Source organism: Danaus plexippus, chromosome 19 (assembly GCF_018135715.1).
Source record: "Danaus plexippus chromosome 19, MEX_DaPlex, whole genome shotgun sequence".
NCBI lineage: Eukaryota > Metazoa > Arthropoda > Insecta > Lepidoptera > Nymphalidae > Danaus > Danaus plexippus.
In genome coordinates, this window is record NC_083549.1 from 4,160,720 (window position 1) to 4,176,413 (window position 15,694).

Genomic DNA, 15,694 nt, shown 5'->3' on the forward strand with positions numbered 1-15,694 from the left:
CTAAAGCTGATGACACCACTCCTTTGTTTGATATGCTTTCAACGTTGCAATGATCCAAAACTCTCAAGCTATTACAGTGATGTCTTGGAAATGACGTTGACATCTATTGTCTCGTTTTCTGTGTTATTGTTTTTTATTATCCAAATTCTTCGAGAGCTTTTAAACTGTCATATCGAATTTGTTATGAGTGGCTTCAAAATTTGTTGTATTGTTGTGTATAAATAGCATTTGACGTATTGCAGTATCTTCATGACCCAATTTCTTTGGGAATACTCTTGTATTCTACTATTTAATAAATTTATTTAAAGTTACTGTGCTAATTTTATAACATAAATAAATTTCTGAGAAACATTGTTATATTAAGTCTAACAGGATAAGCATTCATTTATATTCTTTTTGTATGTGACCTTTCAAGTTAATAAGCTGGTAAACAAAACAACCATAATAATATATATTTTGGTTGTATTTTCAAACGCGGTACACGTACTGTATCAACAAACGCTGAAGGGTTAACAGTCTGCTGCGTAACACAGCGTGCAAAAGAATCCCTTTGCCCGGTGGGGGTTCGATTAAAAAGAAACAAAAAGAAAACGATATACGGCCAAGTGAGTGATTTTGACGCCGATTGTTTTCCGCGCGTTTTGTGATATCCCAGCATTGGAAAAGTCTTTGTCAAAAAACTTTTCTAGAGAAGTTCGTTTCATGTTGTCAACCGCACCTGTTATCTACCATCAATGAAATAGTAATAAACGGAAATAATGGATAATAACACAAATAGTGGTTTAAACTGAAAGCTCCTCTGCTCCTTTGAAAAAAGGAACCAATTTTCAAGCAGTTTGTTGAATAGTGTTCACAAAATATATTTGCTATAATGCTCATAGCATAGACGGGATGAGAACTGACTGACAGTCATAAATCAGTAACTCTGATATCGACTAGTGCCCCATCAAGTTGATAAATGCTTGTAACAGGAGCCCCTCATAGCCCTACAGCTCTAGGGTATGAAAAATATAAAGCCAGCCGCCCAAAAGCACTTTTAAGTCGTTGGATGATGCGGATAATTTTTCACAGTTTATCTTATACTTTCATCCAACCAGTGAAAGTGGATAAGTGGTTCCTAATGTCAAAGAACCCCCACTATATGATTCTTTTGCTTTTTAATGCGTTTTTTTGTATGCTATTTGTTAATGTATTTTTCTTCATCATGTATCGGGTGTATGAAATAAACGATACAAAAATTTTGAAATAAAAGAACATTCTTTCTCTCTTTATGCTATTCATTTGGTTAATTGCATCCTTAGACAAGTCTATAAAATGAGTTCAATAATATTATTTGTTTACGGTTTTACAAGGGATTTCTCGCAAAAGCAAGTAAACTAGTAATTCGTTAGGTTAAAAATGCTATTCAAAAAATATTTACGAACTCTTGAAACATATTCACATTGTTTTGATATTTTAACGTATTAAACAATATAAGTAACTTAAAACAGAAAAGTTTTTTTTTTTACCTCGCAGATGAATATTTCGTACCTTTTATACTTACAATATTTACTGTCTTTTACATCTTAATAAATTTTATTAATAATAATTAATCTCAAAACACTTCTAGGAAAGCTTATACTTAAATATTTTATTGTTATCTATAAATTTTAAAATAGTTTTCGAGGGAATTTATTTTATGTTTAAGATTCACTTCTTTGACCTCAGAGCTGTGCTTGATCTCAAAAGTTGCAAAATTAAAACCGTTCGGATGTTCGAGATTCCCTGTAGGGTTCCCGATGTCTGAGGTTAGGGTTACGCACGACTCGATTGAATGTGGTCTGTGGCGAAGGGAGCTCAGAATACCCGATGCGGTGTGATTAAATAAGGTAGAAAAGAGACAGACGTCCGCAATACTATGTAAGCTCAAAGTTGCTAATGAGTTGGCAAATGAACGCCTCTGGCTAAGATAAATGTAGAATAAAATACCATTACACTGATAGTATCGACTAGTATATTTATCAATATATGTAAGTATTTCGTATCAATGAATTAAACATGACAATCAAAACAACGAATCCATTGAATTGTGGATTTCTGAAATACTATAAATTGAACCAGGTTTGGTAAAGGCATTCGCAAAGGATTGTATTAATGCAAAGGGTGCTTCGTTTCCTGTCTTGGCGACATTCGAAATGTTAATTTAACGGAAATTAAAGTTGTTTCCACTCGTTACCCTTCGGACATAGCTGATTCATAGCTCTGTAGAATAAATCTTTATAAAGGGGCAAGTGTTTATAAAACCTATCACATGAATATAAACTTTTATAAAAAGATGTGTAAAAGGTAACAGCACTCTTATCCTCTGATCAACTATTTAAATTTGTTAAATTAAGATTTCCGCTAATTAAACATAAATTATGAACATCATTCATGATATGTATATATTTTTATAGCCCTTATAACACATCAGATGACTAAACAAGTTGGCACGCACAATTGCATCAGTAATGTGCCTTCTTTGTGTCGAACACTTTAATATTGTAATCCTTTTAAAGCGTTATCCAATGATTCTATAGAGGCTTTGGGATAATCTAATAAAAACTTTATTGTGTTGGCAATAGGAAATATATTAGCACTTAAATTGAATATATACGCTGTATGCTTATGTAGAAATTATTAACATTGTGATCATGCATCGGTCAATGTTGCGAAAACAAGCGTTTAATTATTTACTGTGATACAATCATCTAATAATTGAAGTTTGGTACATGTAATTAATACATACACAATATATTTTATGTTTATATAGAAGTTAAAGATAAAAACTTTGAGCAACCGTAGTACATATCTTTAAGATTTTAGCATATTATATTGGATAAAATTGAAAAATTACTTATATTGTAAATAGTTTTGAATTTTTTATTGTGCCTTATTATTCTTCACGTCTAAGTTCAAACTGCTGGTTTCAAGTACCATTATTCAATACTCTAAGTTATTGGCATTTTCGTTAATGAAACCAAATGTTACTTTTGAAGTAATAAGTACTCAAATGAGTTATTTAGATGTATAATTAGATCCTTTATAGTCACATCCTTCTTACAATATATGTAAATACTTGTCTTTTTATGTGTTTGTTTATGAATTAAATCAATTTAAAAAGTATGTAAATAGTTTAGCTGATAGTGTTACATTGAAATATTTAGAGATCGGAAGTAAAAATATGTTAAAAAAAAAGTTATTCTGTATAACAGACTGTCAAAGTAATCAGAGGCTGTATGAGTAAATACAGGTATATATAAATTATTATTAATTATTCATCGCAAGTATTGTTGTTGAGAGCCATGTATAAACGCATGATTGATTCCGTACAATCTATTGCGCGTGTTATGTATCTGACTAATGGCATTGTAAACAATTAAAATATTTCATTCAATTCAATTAGTCCCTTCTAATTAGATTATTGACCTGATTTTTATTTATCAAAGTTATTTATTAACCTTGAATGTGATCGTAGTTTTGATATAATTCGATAAGACAACTTAAATGTTTTTACAACGAATCTGTGTCAATTGTAGATTGGCTCGTTGCTTCGTAATCTTTAAAAATACGTGCGGAAAATCACCAGTTTTATGATGTGTTGTATTTGAACTCGTGTCAACAACATCTTTTTTTGTTACTACTAATGATAAAACTGTTTAAATTAATAAAATAGACATATACATTAATAAATTATATATACACGAACATACATATATACACGTTATTACATTAGTCTTGACAACAATAATGAATTAGTTTTATAGAGACAATCAAATTGAATTATGGGCCAGTGTCGACTTCATTTAGAATGTAGAGTACTGTCACTTATGTTAGTTTAATTATATCATTGCACATATATTATTGTTTTTAAGGAATAAGTTTTTATAAAAAATTAGACTATATGGGTGAAATGAAATAATATTGAAAACATAACTGATTTATAACAAAAAATAAACACGTGTATCGCTTGGTATTATATAAAATGATGTTAATTGATTTTGGTACGTAGTAATTTTATATAGACTGCCTAGACTGTTTGTAATTATTATTATCTAAACCTAATCCGTGTTAATGGAGGGTCCTAGTGTATCGGTGGGGTGGTTAATTAAATTTCAGACTGTCTAGTATTTCAGCTATGCACCTCAGTCCGCCCCGTCCGTATTCTATCTGTAAACAAACACTTGTATGTACCATGTATTGAATCTGCTTGCAAGATACGTTTAATCATTATGGTTTATACATAATAATATTATATGTATCGTCTGGTGCGAAATATTATTATGTATTAAATTTAAATTGACATAGTACATTGAAAATAAAATACATACCTAACAAAATTTTTAACTAAAAAGTTACATGTGAAAAGTTTGTGGGTAATAAAAAAGGATTATTAAATAAATACTCTTAGAGCGGTAAATTTATTAGGGCAGCAACAAGTTTCGTTTTAAGCAGTCCACTTTATGTTTAAAAATATGTTTATGTTGAAAATACCTTACTTTAGACATAAAGAAATAAATCTTCAAAGGGATTTTAAAGCTATCTAAAGATGTTGCTAACGACGCAGTATTGTGAGTGTTTTAATTGCAAAATTATTTATATCAGACTGTATGAAATAAATGATAAATAGTTATATAAGTCTTACTGGAAACTATTGTGTAATAGTTTTGTTGTTTACTCTCTGTATACCTTTATTTTTACGAAAATATAGTCGTCTGTCAGATTAAACAGCTTATTTGCTATTGAATTCAGTTCTTAGTACTTCTCATTCTAGGGATGTACAAAATGGGAGACACGTGTGGATTTGATTTATACTTATCAAGTTGAGAGATAAAATATTGAAGATTAAGTTTCGAATTTTTAATTTATTTTCCTTATTCGTATCTATAACGTGAGATATATTTATCTATATTTTACTTTATTTAAGTTGATAATCCATTATCTCTTTTCTTTATTGACAGCTCTTATATTTAATGTTATTTATAAGACAGCTATAAAAGCGGTACATCTAAAAGTATTCAAAATCGGTTTATAGATTTTAATAAGTTAAGATAATAATTATTCATTATAAAAGTTAGTCAAGTACATTGAACTGTGCAGATGATAAAACAATTAAAATTCCCTTTGTCACCGATAATTTTATCTTCACGCTCCGTTGATCTGTGACTTGTGATAATCTGATTGGAGGGAGCGACTTGAATGGACCTTGAATACGTGCCTTTTGTCGTACAAAGTTTATTATTTACTATGAAAGAGTACTGAAGAATTGCTTAAGAACCGGGACTTCCTCGGATAATGATAATCATGGATAAAAGATTTTTTTTCCATTAATGTTAAACGCCGCAGCTGCTGAGATGTGACCGTTGATCTTTGAATGTGTTTATTGTCTGTTAGATCTTTACATTTAACAATAAAATTTTATATATAGCTTTCGTTTTTATAAATATTTTTAAATCTTCAAATAACAAAAACAGTGTTCAATAAAGGTCACCCTTTTTTGTGGCAGAATGAAGAATATAGTATATTAATACATAAATTTCATAAACGAAATGATAAAAGTCGTATAATAATAAAATTTTATCATTATTAATTCGTCGTACTTATCTTGAGATAGATCAAAACTTTTAAAATAAAATCCAATAATTGAGTTAAATTGTCTTAAAGGCAATATATAAATTGTGATATCGTTGTGACTGGTATAAAAAAGACCAGGAACCGATTATAATTACACCGATTCTTAAAAGTGATATCGCTAAACTCGTTTGATTGCACCTCTATAGTTCCATAACATTGTTGGAAATTCATTAAGATTTATTATATTTATTAAAATGTACGTCAAGACTGTGACGCATCTAAGTATTCACATGTAAATAAGCTATATCTATGAAACAATAAATCGCCAGACGCTTAATATAACCGTCTGCATAGCTCAATATCAGAAGTATGCGAAGCTATAACCTCATAGTGATCGACTTCCGCTTGACAAAATGACAGGACTTACCGGACCCGAGCTCAAAGGATTTTCAGCCTGTTTTCAGACGCATTTTATTAATCCTTTCACGTTATTAAGCCCTCATATGCATGGAATTATTAATTAAGGTGACAAAAACTGATATCCATTTAGCTAGGTGATGCAAATTACATCGTTATGGTTTCTCGAACTTCTAATTGCCATAGGTTATAATCAATGTTGAGACGATTCATTTGGGATAAAACGAAAAGATAATAGCAGCCAATTAATTGCTCCTGAATAGGGGAACCCTTTAGCCTTTTATTAGACCCGAACGATATCAAGACCGGTTTGTTGTTTTACACTTTAAATTGAATACCATTGGTACTTAGCAACCAATTATGATTCTTATTCAAAGAGGTTCCCCTGCCATGATATATTAGGATCAAGTGAACTAAAATAAATTAGAAGCAAAATTTTCTCAAAGAAATTCCATTCAACAATGTAAAGGTAAAAGTCATTGTATTAACCTCAAATTGCATATCTATTGTCTTGACAAACAAAAAGCAACTTAGGATACCCACCACGGACGTTAGAAAGGAATAAAACCAAGTACACAGATTTTAATAAAATTGATATTTATTTTTCCTATTTTTTTTTGTTTCAGGCTGCTCTGTGCGCTGATTACAGCGTACCTGTAGACTGCGTTGCTGCGGGCCCAGCTCCCAGACCAAGCTCTTTCCACGAGATATCCGCTCCTAAGGTGAGTTTTTAAAGGAAATTAGTTTAGAAAGTGTAGTAACAAGATATTTAAGGATAAATCAATCACATTGAATAAACATTGCAAATGTTTCATTGAGATAATGATTACTTCCTTTCGCAATCCAGATAAAATACTAATAGGAATCATCGGTTTTATAATTAGTATACATAATAAAAATATTCACAATAAATGGGGCCTATTTGCCATTTATTAAAGGTTTACTTACACCTTATATACTTCCTATATCAAATATTAAAATTATTATTATTTTTGTGCTTCAATTTAAGTCCCATAGTAAAATAAGTAATTGTGTTTTTTGTATGGATATTTCCTAAGACTAAAATAAGTAATAATTTGAATAAAAAACTGTTTTGATAGAGTAATTTCAGATAAGCAGAAACAAAGAACGTAAGATTTAGATTTGTTTTAAAAGCCATAAACTGCATTCAAACAAGAGATGGGCGTATCTGTGATAATTTACACAGAGATATAATTCTACACTTGAAACGGTACAGTTATTTAAATGGTTATTTGTATTTAATGTATAGTCCATTATATTTTTATGACTCAGAAAATATATAAATGAAAAGCCTCATGATCCACCTACTGATATTTTTAGCAATATATTGCCACCTACGATATCTTACAAGCGACTTTCTTTTTTAATATACACATACCTATGGACGGTGAAAGTCGGATTCAATTTGAAACTATTAGATCTTAGGAATAAATTGAAGTAATAATATATTATAGGTATGTTGCATTGTTTATCATAAAGGGAGCATTTATTGGTTTGGTGGGTTCTACTTTCATACAACTCGAATTAGTTTTGAACACTATATTTTTAAAATGTATAAGAATGTACTCATCCTTACATTATAATCTCGAACACATGTCAGTAAACAAAATGTTATCAAATCATTTAATATTATCACATGATAACTTGATTTCAGTTATCTATTTTTTTTTATGTGTGGCCATGGAGTTTCTAAATAAAATAAAAAATAAATCACATGATTACCTTTAAAATAGTCCTCGAAAATATCTCAAAATATTTATATTTTTAGCACATACCATTGGAATGCAAATTTTTCAGCTACTTATTAACAAATGACAATTGTTTGCGTTGCCATTCTTTTCTGTTGTCCGCCCTACATAGTAAATTGTTTTGAAACATGTTCTCTCTAGAGGTAGATCAGTTTTACTTTATTATTGGCCAATGCTTAGTAATGAGGTCTCTAACCTTTTCAAATGTCAAGAATTTTATCTTGCGCAATATGTACCTTGTTTACATGTATTAGATACAAAATACTAAAGATAGCCTCTTCCACTATTAAATATGCATTAATTAAGAAAAGTGAATTCAATCTAATTCTGTAATTTATTATAACATAAAATTTCTTTTGAAATTGCTCGAGTTTTAGCTTTTCCGAGTCAACATATTTTTAAATACACATCTGCAGATTGGAACAGAATCAATCATTCTTTTAGATATTCCTAATTCAAATTTAAACAATCAAGCTCTCATTAGTAACTTTCATAAAAGTGATTACTGATTATAATGACAGATTTGAAACTTATTCCTTTTTTTATTATATGTATAAAGACTTCATATATATCCAGTAAGTGAAAAAACACAGTTATATTTTACAGCCCGAACTAAGGTTTCTAAGACGACCGTAGTGTTCTGAATCCTTAGTTTATACTATCAACGAAAACACGATTGTAAGCAAGTTTGTTCCTTTAAAGTATGAAAACAAAAATTGTTTGTTTTGTTTGAAAACGATAACCCGTACTTAAATCCCACACAATTGTATACTTATTACTATTAAGTATTATAGGCGTCATTCTTATAACTTTGTGAATAGCGAACTCAATCAATTATCAACACTATCTTAAGTACACCCTCTTTAAATCCACTGACTCATACTTACTTGAGTATTTACGATAGATTAATATTTAATTAAGATAATTGTGTTATTAGTTTTCTTTTATTTCCAATAATTTATTATATAACCTATATTCATAACATAAAGTTTTTATGGTTTTAGTGCTTATAATTTTTAATTTAAGTTAAAACTTTCACAAATGACTACAACCGCTGAAGTAAATTATCTGTATATAAGGACAAGTTCGTTTTAACTTTGCACAATTCACCTTAAAATAAAAATTAAGATTATATGTAATGCATTTTCTAAAACAGATCTTCAGCTTTATTATTCTATTATTTTAAATACTGTATTGGTTAAATTCTTAACGTTCCTCGTTAGAGATTTTGTAGCGTAGAGATATTTGCCCTATATACGTGTAAACATTGCACGGTGAGTGATATTTTGGGCGCCATATTCATCCAGCAAGTAAGGTACCTTAGATGAGAAAATAATACGTAAGATGAGAAAAGCCTTCCTGTAGTTGAGACACCGTGCCGGCAAAGAGTATGTATCCTATGGCCCAGTTAACTGAAAACCTGAGAAAAATAAGGGGAAACAAAATTCTGATACTTGATATTGCAAAACGAAATATAAACAGAAAACATTATTTATTATATAGCAACATTATATAAAAAAGTAATAAATTAAATGTAATACTTTTTATTTGCTAACCCGTTTTTAATATAAGGATAAAGTTATGAATTATTTAAACAATTAACCATTCAATTAGTAATTGAACAATTCAAAAACAATCGGGGCTGCGTTTAGAATTTTTATAAGCCACTTCATTCATACGACACAACAAATAAAACAATAACTCATTGAATTAATCATCAGCTATTGCGTGACCCTGTGACTCAATATGTGAGTAAGATTTATCCCTTACTGGATTATTAAAAACAACACAAAATTGTGTAGCCTTTGAACAATATATTGTAGATGGTTATTATTAATTGAATCAAAACAAAACAGTGTTCGGTGCAAAGTTTTCTGATTTCTGGAGAATATCCTGAGTAATAGTGGTTTTTATTCATAAAATTCCTATTATATTTAGTCATGAAGTGAAAAGGAGATGTCCTTTAAAAGCGAAAAGTGATTCAGTTGTCTTTACGTCATGTGAGGATACAGAGCAATAAAAAGTTACAACTATCGGTTCTAAGATCTAAATTCTAATGCGTTATTCAAACCTACGTTATTAAAAAAACATTAAGACATCAAGAAAATATAGGTAATAAATTGGTACAGTGAGCTTCTTTCAAATCAATTAATCAATATAGAAGATATCGTGTATAGCTTTAGCTAGAACTTTCGTTGAGGTAAATTGTGCAGCATTAGTTTTATAATTGACTTACATAATTAGTGTAAGTACTAAACATTTCCCTTTTTTAATTATGTAATCATATAATATTATATTATATTTCTTGTTTGTTTTCTTACAAAATAGTATATTACTATAAAGTGTATATTTGATGCCTCCTTGAGGTAGGCTATGATTTATCAGCAATAGTAAACATTCGGCATGTGTTAATATCGCTTTATATTGACTTCACCTTTAAAGGTATTTAAATTTATTTTTAGTCTGTCCATGTGTCAGGAAACATGCGTCACAAAGCTTCCCTTGCATGACGTCAAAATGACGTGTCTACATATTTTTATGACACAGCTTTTCTGCTATCGCATTATGCTGGACTTGACACCGGCAACTGATAAGTATGAAAGGCATAAACTTTTCTGCTAAACCTTTGTTTGTAGCTAAACTTTTAACACTCGTCATTATTATGCATTCTTTTGTTTTGTTCTTACATAATATAAAGCGATAAGTATCGTTTTAGATCCAGAAATATCTTATCTATATCTTTTACGCTTATGTTCAACAATGTTTGTTAAAGTGAGTGTTTTGTTAAGTGATTGCCCATGTAGTCAATTCATCAGGGGAAGCAATTTCATTCGTCGAATATGGAACACCTGTATCAAAAGTGAGTCATTTTACGTGAGCTGTTAGAACATGTGACCCTAAGGGTAACACGGGGGCTAATGAGTCATTTTATAATACAATGACTTAGTCAAAAATACTTTTGTAAATAAAATATATATCGTTTCAGTAAAAATGTTAATTATCTAAGAATAAATTATACAATTTCTTATTAATATGTAAAGAAAATAAAAATAAGAATAAGACCATATATCGACAAAATTGTTAATCTCTGAATGGACTGGTACAGCCATTATGAAATGTTACATTTTTATATCAAAGGTACATGATATGATTAATCTCACCCGATGAGTCATTATCCATGTGACTAATTGTTATCATGATAACACGAAGCTTAAAAAGGTTATCAAATAAATGCACTTACATACAAAGTGCTAATAACCAGCACGTTGAAGCAACGAATTTATCCGTGAATGCGGGTATCGTGACTTCATTGATCAAATTGAAATTAAAATGAGACGAGATTTTTAATTATATATAAAAACGTAATTTTTTTAATCAACTATAAAATAAAAAAATTCCAAATTTAGATTTTTTTTTCCATTCTAGTAACTTTTGTTAAGAAAATTTAATTATTTACATTAATATCAATTTTTTTGTTTTTCAAAAATTCAATAGCAATAAGTTTTGGGGTTATAGGAAATGTAGAGTATTTTTATTTACAATGTAGTTATCATTATCTTTAAATTACACGTATATAGCTGAATCCAATTATATTTTTAATATAAACCCACATATATAACCTAAATAATGTTTTAATCAAATTTATCATATCAGTGTTTTGTTAGGAATTTATCGGGCAACAGTTTGGCAATGACGGTCTGACTCACTCGTGTATTTCGTCCTTGCGCCAAATGAGCGTATTTAATTTAAATTACACGTTTTAAATAATTTCTGAACATCGTAAATAGTTGTGAATCAATTATCAATATTTTAAACGAATATTAAAGTTATATTGGCAGAGAAGTTATTTATATTTTATTTCGTAATGACATAGTAAATTTAACTTACTATAATCGTTACGGAATAGTAATTCTTATAATTCAAATATATATGTTTGGTTCTGAATAAAGAAACATTACTTCACTTCATATTTGCTGAAAAACGATGCAACGAACGCTATATTTTTTTGTTAAATAAAAAATGTCATAAAAGATGGCGTCTAAATATTTATATGCGTCATTTAAGAAATAACATTCAAATGTCTTTCAGTGTAGGTATCTATAGTTATGTCGGATGGCGTCACCGGTTAAAACTAACTAAGTGCATTCACCCGGCAACTCGTTCATCTTTTGATTTGCTAACTGCCTACACATTCGACAACTTAGCGACTGACTGATTTTGTTTCTTTTTTTTTATGAAAATGTATGAACACAAACGTCATTGATGAATTCAAAGTATTACCTTGAATTTAAATCAAATATTTCTTCGTTTTTTTTTTCAGGTTGTCGGTATATCTTATCTGTAACTTTAGATTTTTCTAAAACGCCTCAGTTGAGCTACAAATGTCATAGGTATACATTTAAAAAAGAAAATTGTTTATTTAGTTTTTGTGTCTGTTCATCAATAGGATTTGAGAATATTTTTTCAATTTAAGTGTCGTAACTAAAGTTATACAAAACAAAAAAGCCAAGCTACCTTTGGTCTTTAATTATATAATATTTTATGTACTAGTTTGTCTTGTTTACATTTTTTACTAGATATAAAATTTAATATATTTCTTTTTCTTCATATGATAAATATGTAAGAGAATCTTATATACAAAAAAAAAATCATTTGAGCAAGTTAAATAATTCGAATTGGTAATAAGTTATTATCTTCAAAGTACAATTTGAAAGTCAACTTCAATCTGCAGGGAACTTATTTTTTGGTAATTTCATTGGATGAAAAAAATAATGCCAGGACTTAGTTATTCAGTATAAGCTATCCGCCTCCATTTCAGTCATTCCGGCATGAAAATAAATGATACATTCTATAGGTCATGTATTCCGTTAATTTAAGATACACGCCAAAACCTTATGTAAAACAAATATAAATGTAGGTTCAATCTATTATTTCTTAATACATCGATCCTTTTCGAATTTATTTGCAACCCGGTTCGTAAATACAGTCATTATGCATTCAAAGACGGTAGGCATTCCTCATGGCGCTGTATTACTCACCTTTCTCTTTATCTTTGATGCAGATACTTCTCAACGTAAACGACCTCAAAACGGCATTCGACCTAGTCGAGCCTGTAATGTAACATAACAAGTCAAAATCCTAACGCAAAAGTTAGCTATGCTCAGTTAAATTTACAACATTCTAATTTATGCTTTGTTTAAAAGTAATAAAGTTCACAGTGGCGTATTATACTTAAGGACACGTGCGGAATCGAGGTATTAATGGAGTGTTTTTTATACAATAAAGCACTCTAGCGCTTTCGATATTGTGTTCATTATAACCGGTATTATAAACAGCTCCCTACCAAGCGCTGTATCGCTGATTGGTTTATTCCACTGCGATGACTCAAGCCTCGGTAAACAGTATGCGGGGCGATGAGTCACCGTTTTACACATTCGCGTATAGTGTTTGAGCTGTGTTGTCAGTCTACAGTGAACTCGTCAAGCAGGCAACAGATCCGTTTAAGGCGTTCATATTGCAGGGTTTTTACTGCCAAACGCCTAGACCTAAACAAGACTTAGACGGGATAAGGAACTATTAAATATTTAATGCTTTTGAAACAAGAACTCTTTGTGAAAGTGTGTTAGTTCTAGTTAAATAGTTTAAGTGTGCGTGTCACTAGTGAAACGGTCGATAAAGTTGATGATCTTTGTGGTATATATTTGTAAATTGTGTACATACCTATAGGTATTAGTGATAGTGACAATGCCTTCAAATAAAAAGTTGATGGCCAAAATGAAACAAATAGCCCAGTGGATTTTGGTTGTCCATGTGGTACGTATCAATAATAAATTTTAATATATTACAGTTGTATAGAATTTTGTCAATTGATCTTTCATAGTATTTTAGTTAACAGTAAGTTTGTACTACATAGTAGCGTCTTATGTAACCATACAGATTACATGTACATACAATAAACAGCTTTCTTTACAACGATTTAGAATGTGTGTAGGTATAATAAAAACCCATTAAATTGAATTTACATTTGACCATTATTTGCTGTTCGTTATAGAAATGATATTAATTTCCTAATTTTATTAGACTGATTTGATGGTGGAAATCTTCGTCTTAGTACTTTTAAATCGTCTTAAGAACATACTCTACGTTTAATCCTATTTGTTGAAACAGCAAAAGTACATCACTAATAACGTAAATACGTCAGAAATGACATTGGAGTTACTAAATGTACTTGTAGCTATCTTCCATGTATTCATATAGTCAAACCGGTAAGGATTTTATAGAATTTATGTATCGGTAACGTTTCATACCATGACTACATCGAAAAATGTACAAGATTTATGTGGCAGCAGTAGTATATTGATTGGAAAATACTTTTGATCTCAGGGGTTGGCTTAACTTAGTTACAAGTTGAAAAAGCAAAGTTTTGCTTGTCGATCGTAGTATCAGCCAATCTTTATTTGTAGTAAAATATTGAATTACGATTCTTTAAATTGAATTGTACCTACTTTATTTTTGGAAACTTTTTATAGTTCAATCAATTTGAAGATAATACAGTCTTCCTTGGTTACATAGTGTGTAACCAAGGAAGTTTGATATCATTATAAAGATAATCACTTCTCTGATATAATATTTTTATTTGCAGTTGGTAGGTATATATACAAACTGACAATACTTGTAATATACTTCGATAAAACTATGATTTTCGGATCATAGGTACGCGTTTCATTATGTTATTTTACATTTTATTCGACGTTTCGGTTACCTAACTGTGAACACGGACAGACGAGAACTTTTTTAAATTGATAAACATAAATAATTTATTTAAGTGACCTGAAAATCACGCACTGCTTTTAATGGCACAAAGTAAATTTAATACGTAATTGCGTCCTTCATCGAAATATTTTAAGGGTCTACTCAAGACAGTCCCGGTCCTTCAGGCTACGGACTTGTAACTTCGTAATTAAGCCTATTTCCCTTCTCCGCTTGTTTTGTCATTTGCGACAATTGTGTGTCTAATTTAGTCACGTTAGCCCTCAAGACTCCAGACGCTCTTTTAGTGAACACCATTAATTAATTCTGTTTATTTATTGCGTGAATATATATAAAGTGTCCGTATTATTAGTTATATCCTATCCATGTTGATCTGAACTCATGTATGGTGAGTACCTCAAAGGAGTTATGCTTTATATGTAAACATTCGTAAATTATTATAGAGGCATTACTTAGGGCTTTGAGCCAAAACTTGCTAATGATTGAGAAGCACGTTCCGAACTTATGAAAGTGAAAATAAAAGACACTGTTTTATTCTGTATAGAACCTGTTTGCTGTGTCGGGTTTGCAGAACGTGACTAGACAGTGGTTCACAAAGCAGAGTTGACCGAACCAATTGTGGAAAACGAGGAGAGAATTTCAATACAGTCATAGTATTTACTTTAAATAATTAACTTTGGCTTTTTAGTTTCAATTGTCTTTCACGTTATGGAAGTTTCCTTGCCTCTCTAGTTTACAAGCGTAGGTATCTAATATTGCTTTGTAAATATTTTTGTTAGCTCTGTCGATGACTATGTTTACAACATTGATATAAGATGCAACACAGTGGAATATTTGTAAACAAATTTTAAATTTTTCGATAAAGTGATGCAATGACAATGTTTTTTTATTTGAAATGTTTTATATTATATAAGAATATATTAGCAATCTGCGATATAATTATTTCATCAATCCGCCGGAATGTCTGCTGTATCGTCTATATAAACATTTCCATGTCCGATGACTGATCAAAGAAACATTCAGTGTTTATGTTATACGACACTGCATTGTACTATTTTAGGCTGGGCGGCCAGGAGGCGTGTCTCCGGTATTTATAAAACGCCGCTGACTCACCGACCGTCTGAAACATCTTGTCCCACATCCTT

The 15,694-nt window shown here is 30.1% G+C and overlaps 1 protein-coding gene across 2 annotated transcripts in view; it reads left to right on the top strand.

The window, feature by feature from the left end:
- LOC116768096 (serine/arginine repetitive matrix protein 2) overlaps window positions 1–15,694 on the top strand; it is a 94,135-nt gene that overhangs the window by 68,123 nt on the left and 10,318 nt on the right. Inside the window, exon 3 of one of the 2 annotated variants that reach the window (XM_061523432.1) lies at window positions 6,636–6,731. In XM_061523432.1, coding sequence (XP_061379416.1) covers window positions 6,636–6,731 — 96 coding nt within the window. Of the gene's footprint in view, window positions 1–6,635; window positions 6,732–13,226; window positions 13,593–15,694 lie in introns of those variants that run through there. The other variant, XM_032658734.2, reaches the window with a different exon arrangement.